Source organism: Nomascus leucogenys, chromosome 18 (assembly GCF_006542625.1).
Source record: "Nomascus leucogenys isolate Asia chromosome 18, Asia_NLE_v1, whole genome shotgun sequence".
Classification (NCBI taxonomy): domain Eukaryota; kingdom Metazoa; phylum Chordata; class Mammalia; order Primates; family Hylobatidae; genus Nomascus; species Nomascus leucogenys.
In genome coordinates, this window is record NC_044398.1 from 24065278 (window position 1) to 24077915 (window position 12638).

Sequence of the window (12638 nt, forward strand, 5' to 3'; positions counted from 1 at the left end):
GGAGGCCCTGCGGGCAGATTACTTGAGCCTAGAAGTTTGAGATCAGCCAGGCCACCATGGTGAAACCCTGTCTCTACAAAAAATACTAAAAATTAGCCAGGTGTGGCCTGGCACGGTGGCTCATGCCTGTAATCCCAGCACTTTGGGAGGCCGAGGTGGGCGGATCACCTGTGGTCAGGAGTTCCAGACCAGCCTGACCAACGTGGAGAAACCCAGTCTCTACTAAAAATACAAAATTAGCCAGGCGTGGTGGTGCGTGCCTGTAATCCCAGCTACTTGGGAGGCTGAGGCAGGAGAATCACTTGAACCTGGGAGGCAGAGGTTGCAGTGAACCGAGATCACGCCATTGCACTCCAACCTGGGCAACAAGAGCGAAACTCCATCTCAAAAAAAAAAAAAAAAAAGTCGGGTGTGGTTGTATACACCTGTACTTCCAGCTACTCAGGGGGCTGAGGTGGGAGGATCACCTGAGCCTGAAGAGGGAGAGGCTGTAGTGAGCGGTGATATGCCACTGCACTCTAGTCTGGGCAACAGAGACTCTGTTTCAGAAAAAAAAAAAGACAAGCTATATTTTAGTCTTAAATTGGCCTTTATCAAAATTAAAAGCTTGTGCTGCAAAGGACGCTATCAAGAAAGGGAAAGACAACCCACAGACTGGGAAAAATATTTGCAAAAGATAAATAATTCAAAATATTGGCAAGGGGCCAGGCACAGTGGCTCATGCATATAATCCCAGCACTTTGGGAGGCCGAAGCAGGCAGATTACCTGAGGTCATGAGTTCGAGACCAGCCTGGCCAACATGATGAAACCCCGTCTCTACCAAAAAAATATGAAAATTAGCGAGGTGTGGTGGCTCATGCCTGTGGTCCCAGCTACTTGGGAGGCTGAAGCAGGAGAATCGCTTGAACCTGGGAGGTGGAGGTTGCAGTGAGCCCAGATTGCACCACTGCACTCCAGCCTGGGTAACAGAGTAAAGCTCGGTCTTAAAAAAAAAAAAAAAAAAAAAAAAATTGGCAAGGGATCTGAATAGACGTTTCTCAAAAGTAGATATATAAATGGTCAATAAACACATAAAAAGATGCTCAGCATCATTAGCCATCAGGTCAAAACCACAATGAGATACCGCTTCACTAGGAGGACTGTAATTAAAAAGATAATAAGTGTTGCCAGGGATGTTGAGAAGCTGGAACCCTCTCATATAGCTGCTGCGAATGTTAAATGGTTTAGCCTCTTTGGAAAATAGTCTAGCATTTCCTCAAATGGTTAAACACAGAGATACCATATGACCCAGCAATTGAATACCTAGGTTTATAACCAAGAGAAATGAAAACATGTTCATACAAAACCTTGTACACTAATGTTTATAGCAGCATTATTCATAATCGCCCAAAAATGAAAACAACTCAGGTGCCCATCAACTGATGAATGGACAGACAAAATGTGGTGTAACCATACAATGAAATATGATTTGGCAATAAAAAGAAATGAAGTACTGATACATAGCACACACGAAAGAAGCTAGTCACTAAAGAGCACATCTTATGTGATTCTATTTATATCAGATATTTAGAATAAGTAAATCTGTAGAGAAAAAGTAGGTTAGTGTTTACCTAAGATTAGGTGGTGGTGAGGAAGGGTTAGGGCTAAATGGGGGTGGTGTTGACTGCTAGTAGTTACTAGGTCTCTTTCTGGAGTGATGAAAATGTTCACAAATCAATTGTGATGGTTGCACAAGTCTGTGAATATCTTAACGACACCATTAACCTCTCTGTGGCAGTTGACACTATTGACTGTCCCTGAAATTCTTCTGGCTTTTATGACACAGTTCTATTGATCCCCCTGCCCCTATCTCTGACATTTTCTTTCCAGCTCTTTTCACCAGCTTGTTCTTCCACCAGCTGCTTATCTGTTGGTGGCACTGGGTCGTGATTTCATTCATTATCCATGGCTTTTAGAACGTCTGATTTGCCTGTTAACTTGTGAATCAATTTCTCTAGTCCAGGTAAGTGAACTGAGGAACCATCTTTTCAGTTGCTTATTGGACAACTCCCTCTGAATATCCCAGTGCTAATTACTTTCCCTCTCAGACCTGGTTTTCTTCCTATGTTACCAATTGACCCAGTCACTTGAGCCAGGGGCTGGGAGCCATCCTAGATTTCTCTCTCACCCTCCACATGGAGTGTCATGTAGCTGCCTTTTTTACACCTGCCCTCTCATCTCCATTCACACTGCTGCTGCTTCTGCTACAGTTAATCTGTAGTTTATCTTTCACTAAGACTGTAAGCTCCATGAGATCTGGGGCCATGTGTGTTTTCTTCATTACTGTCTGTAATGCTTGGTACATTGCATGTTATGTAAGTAATATTTGTTGATTGAATAAATGAATTCACAAATGAACTTGTCTTCCTAGTTCTCTTCGCTCTGATCCCTTCTTGGTACTGAATTTTTCTGTTTGAAATGCAGACCTAACAATGTCTTTTACTTAGAATAATTAAATAATTCCCCATTGCTTAGAGGATAAGTCTATTGCATTGCGTACAAGGCCCTCCATGATGTGGCCCCTTTCTGCTTTTCCAATTTCCTGTCCTCTCCACACTTCCTCTCTACCCAGTACCCCGTTTTCCAGCTATGTTTCCTGAACTGGCCATGATTTCTCATATCTTGCTCTGTTAACTAGAAAGCCCTCCTTTTTACCTTGAATCCCATTACTTCTGGAGAACTCTTATTCTGCCTTCCTAGAGTTTCTCTTCCTCTGCGAAACTTCCTGTACCTCACCTATGCAGAGCGGAAACTTGGATGTAACTCTACTAGAGCATGCATTCCACTGCATTGCATTATTTGTTTAAGCATTTGTCTATGAACAACAAGGACTGAGTCTCACTTTTGTATCCCCATCACACAGTGACAGACACAGTGCCTCCCACATGGGAAGTACTCATTAAGTGCTTGATTAAATGAATAAGTTGGAAATCAGAGTAGATTAGAGAGTTTTAGTTTTTCTGGATGTGGCCTCTTAAACACTGAACTCTGGCTGGCCATCTGTGAATGATGTACAAAGGATATCAGTGAGGGGTGGATGGATCACAAGTCCATCACCACCCCAGAAAAACAATCAAAAGCATTGCTGATGATGGATCACATACATTATTATTATCCTTGTATGAGGCCTGGTACTGGACACAGCTGCAATCAGAATGGTTGTTCAGTATAATGGATTGATCAGGCTGTTACGCCATAAGACATTGATTTGAGCCACAGTAAGTACAGGCAAATGGGTACACATTCTTAAGTCTGGTCACAATCAGTTGGTCACAACCTATTGTCTGAATACATTAAGAACATCTTCCTACCACTTTTTTAATGTAATGCTCTTTAGTTATGACTTACATTGTACAAATCAGTAACACAAGTCTTCTCAGCTTTGTTTTGTCTTTCTGTTTTCTTGTACTTAGTCTAGCTAAGGGAGACATCTACATTAACGTATTTTTTAGTCTAGGTAGTGACTTGAACCAGCCAACCTTTTTCTTTTCTTTTTTCTTTTTTTGCTGGAAAGAAACCAAATCTCTCTACATTACTACACCAAATCGAGTAGATTGTGATGAAAGGAGTAATAATAACAGCAGAAGACAAAAGGCCTCTCACATAGAATTTTGAACTAAAGTCACGTATTGAACAAAGGATATTTAAATTAACTACTGAACAAAGTAAGAGCTCTTCAAAAGAAACAGAGCTTCCTGCCAAGCCCCCTAAAAATACCCCCAGGCATCTTATTCATTCACTACCATTATTTCAGTTTATATCTAAAGATGTTTTATTTCGTATCTCATTCTCTTCCCACCACCTAGTGGACACATAGTTGGCACTTACTGCTTGTTTATTGAATTGAATGGAATTGAGCCCCAAGAGTTAAAGGCTATTCTCTGAAGAAGAAAATAGAAGAGAAATAATTTTGTCAGTGAATAGAACTAACAAGTCTGAGTTTCTCTCAGCAATGGAATAAAGTTAGGAAGGGATAACACGTACAATTGGCTCTCTGTATCTGTGGGTTCCACACTTGTGCATTTAGCCAACGGTGGATTGAAAATATTCAGAAAACAAGGATAGTTGCATCTGTGTTGAACATGTGCAGATTTTTTCCCTTGTCTTTATTCCCTAAACAATACAGTATAACAACTATTTACATAGCATTTATATTATATTAGGTATTATAAATAATCCAGAGATAATTTAAAGTATGTGGGAGGATGTGTGTAAGCTATATTCAAATACTATGCTGTTTTATATAAGAGACAAGCATCTGTGGGTTTTGGTATTTGAAGGGTTCATGGAACCAGTTCTCCGTAGATACCAAGAGACGTGACTATATTTATTATAAAGTTAGATTACTCCAAAAGGGTTTTTTTAAATACTGACCCAGAGAAACCTAATTAGACTATAACTAAGATCTGTTTGTTCTTTTCTCTGTTTTTGTTTTTTGATTTTTTTTAGACGGAGTTTTGCTGTTGTCGCCCAGGCTGGAGTGCCATGGCACGATCTCGGCTCACTGCAACCTCCGCCTCCCAGGTTCAAGTGATTCTCCTGTCTCAGCCTCCTGAGTAGCTGGGATTACAAGTGCCCACCATCACGCCCAGCCAATTTTTGTATATTTAGTAGAGACGGAGTTTCACCGTGTTGGCCAGCCTGGTCTCAAACTTCTGATCTCAGGTGATCTGCCCGCCTCAGCCTCCCAAAGTGCTGGATTACAGGCGTGAGCCACAGTGCCCAGCGCTCTGTTTTTTGTTTTTTGTTTGTTTTTTTTTTTTAACCCTTTAATCCACAGGGCTTTTTTCAGAAGGAATAAGATTTATTTTAAGGCATTAAAAAAATCAGGCATCAGACAGATGTGGTGGCATGCACCCGTATTCCTAGCTACTTGGGAGGCTGAGGTGGGAGGATTCCTCGACCCCAGCAGTTTGAGTCCAGCCTGGACAATATAGCAAGACCCCATCTTAAAAAAAAAAGTAAAAAAGAAGCATTTGTTGATTCTTACTCACCTGTTTGCAAAGTTGTAGTCTACATTGGGAATCATATTTCCCCATACTAAGTTGACCTTGAAGAATAACATTTTCCCACCAGCTATGAAGATTCCTGTTAGTTAACAAAAGACATTTTGTGAATTAATTCCTTTCTTGTTTGTTCTTTTTTTTTTTCTTTTTTCTTGAGACGGAGTCTCGCCCTTTCGCCCAGGCTGGAGTGCAGTGGCCCGATCTCGGCTCACTGCAAGCTCTGCCTCCCGGGTTTGCGCCATTGTCCTGCCTCAGCCTCCCGAGTAGCTGGGACTACAGGTGCCCGCCGCCACGCCCGGCTAATTTTTTGTATTTTTATTCGAGACGGGGTTTCACCGTGTTAGCCAGGATGGTCTCAATTTCCTGACCTTGTGATCCACCCACTTCGGCCTCCCAAAGTGCTGGGATTACAGGCGTGACCCACCGTGCCTGGCTGTTCTACTCTATTTTTATTTGGAAAAGATGGGTGCTATGGAAATTTTCTGTTTTGATGGTGACAGGAGAGTACAGGAAAATGCATTTTCTGTCATCAATGGGTTAATGGCTTAAAAATAAAAGATTTGTCTTTGGTTCTCCTAGACAGGCTTTGCCAGTTGTTCTCAAACAGGACATACATTTCTGCTTCTGTAGATCTTTAGAAACTGGTTCTTTGGAAGTTCTCGACTTGTTACTTTGGTGACAGAACACTGAATTGTAAAGATCTAGAACAGAGGATGACAATCTTTGAATAAATGGGCAGGTCAAGGTAACATAATCCTCTCTGCCTTCACTTAGCATACAAAGTCCTGAACTAACTGAGCTTTCCTTTCTAGCCTCATTTCCTCTGCTGAAGCCATACCATCCTGTCTTTCTAGTCCTGGTCTCTGTGTACTCGCATATCTGACTGAACCTTCTTTGCCTGTGCTCTTCTCTTTGGTTGGGCTGTCTGATTCTTCTCTACTGGGCAGCTTCTCCTTTCCAGGCCTGGCTCCTTTTTTCTAAAAGACCACATAGCAAAGGAATAAATGAAGGTTAATCTAGTAGCTGTGTGAAGAATGAATTGGAAGAGTCTGGAGCAACAAGACCAGTTTTAGGAGACAGTGAAGGTCTCATGGATCTGTGCTGCCTGCTATGGTAGCCACTAGCCGCAGGTGGCAATTAAAATGAAATAAAGGTAAAAATTCAGTTCTTCAGTTATACTGGCCACATTTCTTTGTTTCTTTTTCTTTTTCTTTTTTTTTTTTGAGACGGAGTCTCGCTCTGTCACCTAGGCTGGAGTGCAATGGTGGGATCTCGGCTCACTGCAACCTCCGCCTCCCAGGTTCAAGCAATTCTCCTGCCTCAGCCTCCCGAGTAGCTGGGATTACAGGTGCTTGCCACACCCCCGGCTAATTTTTGTATTTTTAGTAGAGACGGGGTTTCGCCATGTTGGCCAGGGTGGTCTCAAATTCCTGATGTCAGGTGATCCACCCGCCTCAGCCTCCCAAAGTGCTGGGATTACGGGCATGAGCCATTGCACCCGGCCTATGCTGGGAACATTTCAAGTGGTCAATACTCACAGGTGGCTAATGGGTACTGTATCGGGCGGCACAGATTAAATAGAATATTTCCATCATAACAGAAAATTATTTGGACAGCATTGCCAAAAATCAATTCCCCAAGAAAAAATGGCATTCATTCTACATAGTCATGTTTTATGTGTTGTACCTTAAAAACAGTGCCATTCATTGTCCCTAATCTAATTCTAGCCAGAGTATATTGAGCAATCATGGATACTATTGCTTCAAGTATGAATGCAGCTTAGAATAACAAAATCACATTTAGTGTTTATCACTTAAGTATTCAAAAATAGCATTTAAATAAATGCCCTTGAATATATTTTTATCCATTTATCTTTCCTTACCTACTCCTACTCTTACAAAGAGGCATTGATTAATTACATGCCATTCAGTTTTTAGTAATTACCTCTACTGGGGTCAGAATATTTGCTATTTGTAAAACTGTTTTAATGTTTTTGCCTGGTGTAGCCATGATTGCTTTATCTTTGGATGATAACTGTTTGGCATATATCAGCCTTCTAGCATTGCTACCTTTGAAGGCTTTTTATTTCATTGATTTAGAAGTGATTTTTTAAAAATTTTTTCCTTTTTTTGAGACGGTGTTTTGCTCTTGTTGCCCAGGCTGGAGTACAGTGGTGTGATCTTGGCTCACTGCAACCTCCGCCTCCCAGGTTCAAGCGATTCTTTGGCCTCAGTCTCCAGAGTAGCTGGGATTATAGGCATCCGCCACCACGCCCAGCTAATTTTTGTATTTTTGGTGGAGACAGGGTTTCGCCATGTTGGCCAGGCTTGTCGCGAACTCCTGACCTCAGGTGATCTGCTCTCCTCGGCCTCCCAAAGTGCTGGGATTTATAGGCATGAGCCACCATGCCCGGCCACGTGGTTTTATTTCTTTACCTGTCTAGTCTTCATCCCCCACCCCACCCCACCTAGTCCAAGAGCAAGTCCTAATAATATTTCTTCCGTAAAAAGGTAACACAATTCTATTCTTTTCTCCATTTCTATTTTCACTACTTAAGTAGTGAAACCTTAAGTCACTACTATCACTCTCCCGGCTGACTGCAGTAGCCTCCCTGCAATCATCTAGGAGAGTGATACTGGTTACCCTACTTTCCCCTCACCACCTAAAAATAGGCAAAATGACCTTTTAAAAAGAAAATCAGGCCAGGCCTGGTGGCTCATGACTGTAATCCCAGCAGTTAGGGAGGCCAAGGCAGGAGGATCGCTTGAGCGTGGGAGTTTGAGACCAGCCTGGGAAACAATGAGACCCCATCTCTACAAAATAAAAAAAAAAAAATTAGCTAGGTGTGGTGTCTCATGCCTGGAGTCCTAGCTGCTCTAGATGGAGGATCACTTGAGCCCCGAATCACTTGAGCTATGAATGCGCCACTGCACTCAAGTCTGGGATATGGGGCCAGATCATGTCTCTTAAAAAAAAAAAAAGAAAAAGTCAGATTAATCTCTTGTTTAGAACTTCTGCCTCCTATTGTACTGATAAACGATTCCAAATATTTCAAGCTGGCCTAAAAGGCTTTTTATGATCTGGCCCTTGCCTTCTTACCCAACCTCATCACCACACCATACTTCCCTCCCTCCCTGAGCTTCAGCCACTCTGGCCTCTTTCCAGTTCCTAAAATACACCCAATCTTTTCCTGTGTTAGGGCCTTTTTCTGGCTGCTCCCCCTAGATTGTTCTTGCCTAGCTCTTTCATGAGTGGCTCCTTCTTAGTTTCAAAGTCTCAGCTCCAGTGTTGCTTCTTTGTCTACTCTTTCCAAAGTAGCCTCCTTTGTTTCCAGCCCATACTCTTTATTATAGCATCATTCTTACCATTATCTGGAATCATACTTGTTTATTTACTTGACTCGCTGTCTCTCCCTACTAGACTATAAGTTCCATGAAGGCAGGAAACTTTTTTTTATTCTCTACTCCATCTCTACTACCTAAACTGTATCTGGCTCATGTTGTTGTGCTAAAAACAGTGTTTAATGACACTGAATAACTTACTATTTTCTAAAGGAGATATAAGAGGAACTCACCTAGTTCTCCCTCCCACCCTTGCTCTCTGTGTCTGTGTCCCTCCTTCCCCCCACATATGTAAAAGGAGTCTCTCTGTGTCTTACATGTGAATATCTTTCTAGGCCCTTCATACTGAATGTGAACCAGTGACTTTGTAGCTGAACTTCATCTTTTACTTCATGAAATCATGGCCATAGCTTTTTGAATGGTTAGTTTCAGTTTGGAAAACATAGTGAACAATACATCTGGAAATATTCTGTCATGTTTTGAGCTGAGAAACTCTAGAGAACCAGCTGCTGATTTAAAAGCCTTTTATTATGATACAGACAGTCTATTGTCTACAGAAGCATGGCTATTACACAGTGGTAGATATGTGTTGCTTTTTCTAGCTATTAACTTGAGAGAAAAAAACTTGTATTCATAATTTATGCATGACTTATATTCCCTGAGAATAGTTTATTGTGTTATTTTCTTTAGCTGATTTACTGTGCATTTAGAGATTTTTTGAGACAGGGTCTTGCCCTGTTGTCCAGGCTGGAGTGCAGTGGTGTAAAACACTGCTCACCACAGCCTTGACCTCCTGGGCTTAAGTGATCCTCTCACCTCAGCCTCCCAAGCAGCTGGGACCACAGGTGTGAGCCACCACACCCGACTAATTTTGTGTAGAGACAAGGTCTCACTATGTTGCCCAGGCTGGTCTCAAACTCCTGGTTTCAAGTAATTCTCTCACCTTGGTCTCCAAAAGTGCTGGGAATGATAAGTGTGCACCACTATGCCAGCCAGGATTTTTCTTACTCCATTTTTTTTTTCCTTTAAACTCAATCAAAAGTTAAATGGTTAAAAAGTAGGACTGACATATTTTCCATTCTGGGTTTTTTTAATTTCACAGATTTCTACATTAAATTATGGTTTATAAATACGATTTAGTACTCTTAGGTTGCTTTATATTGTTAAAATGGGTGAATTTCACCATTTACTATATTAAAGTTTGCTCTTATACTTTATAATACATGAATATAGTGGAAGAAAAATTGACATTCAAGACCCGCCTAGAGATAATTTTGAAAAAAGTGAATATGTGTATGATTAGTGGTATAATACATACATAATTTGGTAGTGTGACATTTAATATTTTGATAATTTAAAAAATTTCTGACCATTACTATTTGGAAGATCTATATAAAATGACAGATAATTATGTACTGAGATTATTAGGTAGGAAATAATTACAACTAAATAACTTAGGCTAGGAGTGGTGGCTCATGCCTGTAATCCCAGCAATTTGGGAGGCCAAGGTGGGTGGATCACTTGAGGTCAGGAGTTCGAGACCAGCCTGGCCAACATGGTGAAACCCCATCTCTACTAAAAATCCAAAAAAAAAAAAAAAAGATTAGCTGGGTGTGGTGGCACATACCTGTAGTCCCAGCTACTTGGGACGCTGAGGCATGAGAATCACTTGAACCTGGGAGGCCAAGGTTTCAGTGAGCCAAGACTGCGTCTCTGCACTTCATCCTGGGTGACAGAGTGAGACTGTATTTCAAAAGCACAAACAAAAAATAACAAAACAACTTACAGTAACATTTTTGTGTTTTTAAAATATAAAAATTACTTTAAAATTTACATTTCAGGAAATTAGAAAATAGGAAACGCAGATACAAATTCATTCAATTTCCTAGGCATTAGTACAACCACTAGAATATTTTAAAAATATTCATTCAGTGTTGTTGCTTTATTTATACATGTGGATTTTTTTTTTTCGGTGTTGTACTCATAATGTACTTGTTATTTATATTTCTTCTTTTAAGTGAAATATAATGTCATAAACATTTTCCTGTAATGCTGTTTTTATAACCATTGTTTTAATGGTCCACATAGTACTCAACCTAACAATATATCTTAATTTACTTAACTATTCCTGTTTGTTGAAGGAGTTATTTATGAAGTGTTTTAGCTTTTATACTGTCATCATAGTGAATACTTTTGTGAATATTGTTTTTATTATTACATTTGGTATTACTGCTTATAAGGTATATTCTCGTAAGTGGAATTCCTAGGTATGACTTTTTTTATGTCTCCTAACAAATTCTAGCAAGTGATTTTCCAAAGAGAATATGTCAGTTTATATCACCACCTGCAGGGTGTAAAACTACCCATTCCATTGTTGCATTCAGTATTATATATTCTTTCTTTTTAACTTGCACTGTAATTAGGAAAAATATCATGTCGTTTTAATTTCAGTTTTTTTGATTACTAGTGAAGTTGCATATTTTCATGTTTGGTTTCTAGTGTCAGAATCATAATAGCTTCAGATATTTTTCCCAGTTCCAATAACTTCATTTTTTTCTATATAGATATTTTTGTCTGTCTAACTTGATTCATGTACTTCATGTAACATTTTAGAGATGTGGCAGAGTTTTTTGGCTAAATACACACACTTATATTCTCAATGATGAATTTCTCCTATTATGCTCAGTAATGCTTTCAAATTAGTTATTCTAAAGAAGGAGTAATACAACATTCTGTTTGCATTCCATAATGTTATTCTAGTATATTGTGAAGGCATATTATGTGAGTAATCCTAAAAAATTTTTTAAATCCAGAAATCTCCCTTAAATCTAGAAACTTTAATGATAGATTATGTTTATGTTTCGAATATGCTTAAGTAATAGTTTTTTAAAGTCTGAGAATTTATATTTGAATTATGATTTTTTTTCCTCTTGTAGGTTGGAAAAGAGACTGTTCAAACCACCGAGGATCAGATTTTGAAGAGAGATATGCCACCAGCATTTATTAAGTGAGTAATTAAAAATTCTTCTTTTGCTAAGCAGAATAATACTCTTGTTAGGAAGAAAAAGTAGCTGATTTCAGTAACAACTTTTTTTTGGTATAAAACTTTTATTTACAATTGAAATTTCAACTTTTTTGTCTTCTAACTTTTTTTAAAAAAAACTGTTCATTTTAGTCTTTGATATTAGGCATTTTTGACATAATTTTTTTTTTTTTTTTTTTGAGACGGAGTTTCACCCTCGTCACCCAGTTTGGAGTGCAATGGTGTGATGTCTGCTCACTGCAACCTCTGCCTCTTGGGTTCAAATGATTTGCCTGTCTCAGCCTCCAGAATAGCTTGGATTATAGGTGCGTGCCACCATCCCTGGCTAATTTTTGTATTTTTAGTAGAGATGGGGTTTCACCATGTTGGCCAAGCTGGTCTTGAACTTCTGACCTCAGGTGATCCACCCACCTTGGCCTCCCAAAGTGCTGGGATTACAGGTGTGAGCCACTGTACCTGGGCGATTTTTGATGTAATAATTTTTAATAAGACCATGACTTTTGAGTTTTTCTTTCCAAAATGAAAAGTATTCAGAGACCCACTGTGACTATAGCATGCATGAATCTGCATTGTATACTAGGCACCTTTGCTGGAGATAAGGGAATAATGGTAGATATAAACTTTAAAAAATTATTGTTTCGGCCGGGCATGGTGGCTCATGCCTGTAATCCCAGCACTTTGGGAGGCTGAGGCGAGTGGATCACCTGAGGTTGGGAGATCGAGACCATCCTGGCTAACATGGTGAAACCCTGTCTCTACTAAAAATATAAAAAAAATTAGCCAGGCGTGGTGGCGGGTGCCTGTAGTCTCAGCTATTTGGGAGGCTGAGGCAGGAGAATGGCGTGAACTCGGGAGGCGGAGCTTGCAGTGAGTGGAGATCATGCCACTGCACTCCAGTCTGGGTGACAGAGCGGGACTCTGTCTCAAAAAAAAAAAATTACTGTTTCATATTTTCAGTTACATTTTAAGTTACATTTATATATCTCCTAGTACTCCTAAAAATAATTTCCAGGCTTTTTGGGCTATTCTGCATAAGACAAGCAGACATACTAATTTTTGAATACTTAAAACTTCTTAGGTTCTTATATTGTCTTTGATTAGTGGTTTTGTTCTATATTGCAGTCAAGTTGTAAGTAAAAGTAAAAGCTAATGTGTAGGACAAAAAAAGTAGAACTCATAGAAGTCAATAAGAATAACATAAGACTTTT

At 39.8% G+C, this 12638-nt stretch overlaps 1 protein-coding gene across 2 annotated transcripts in view; it reads left to right on the top strand.

Annotated features, from left to right (window-relative positions):
• Nucleotides 1–12638, top strand: part of VCL (vinculin) — a 128095-nt gene that overhangs the window by 34038 nt on the left and 81419 nt on the right. For both annotated transcript variants that reach the window (XM_030799034.1, XM_030799033.1), the window contains exon 2: nt 11324–11394. In XM_030799034.1, coding sequence (XP_030654894.1) covers nt 11324–11394 — 71 coding nt within the window. The remainder of the gene's footprint in view (nt 1–11323; nt 11395–12638) is intronic.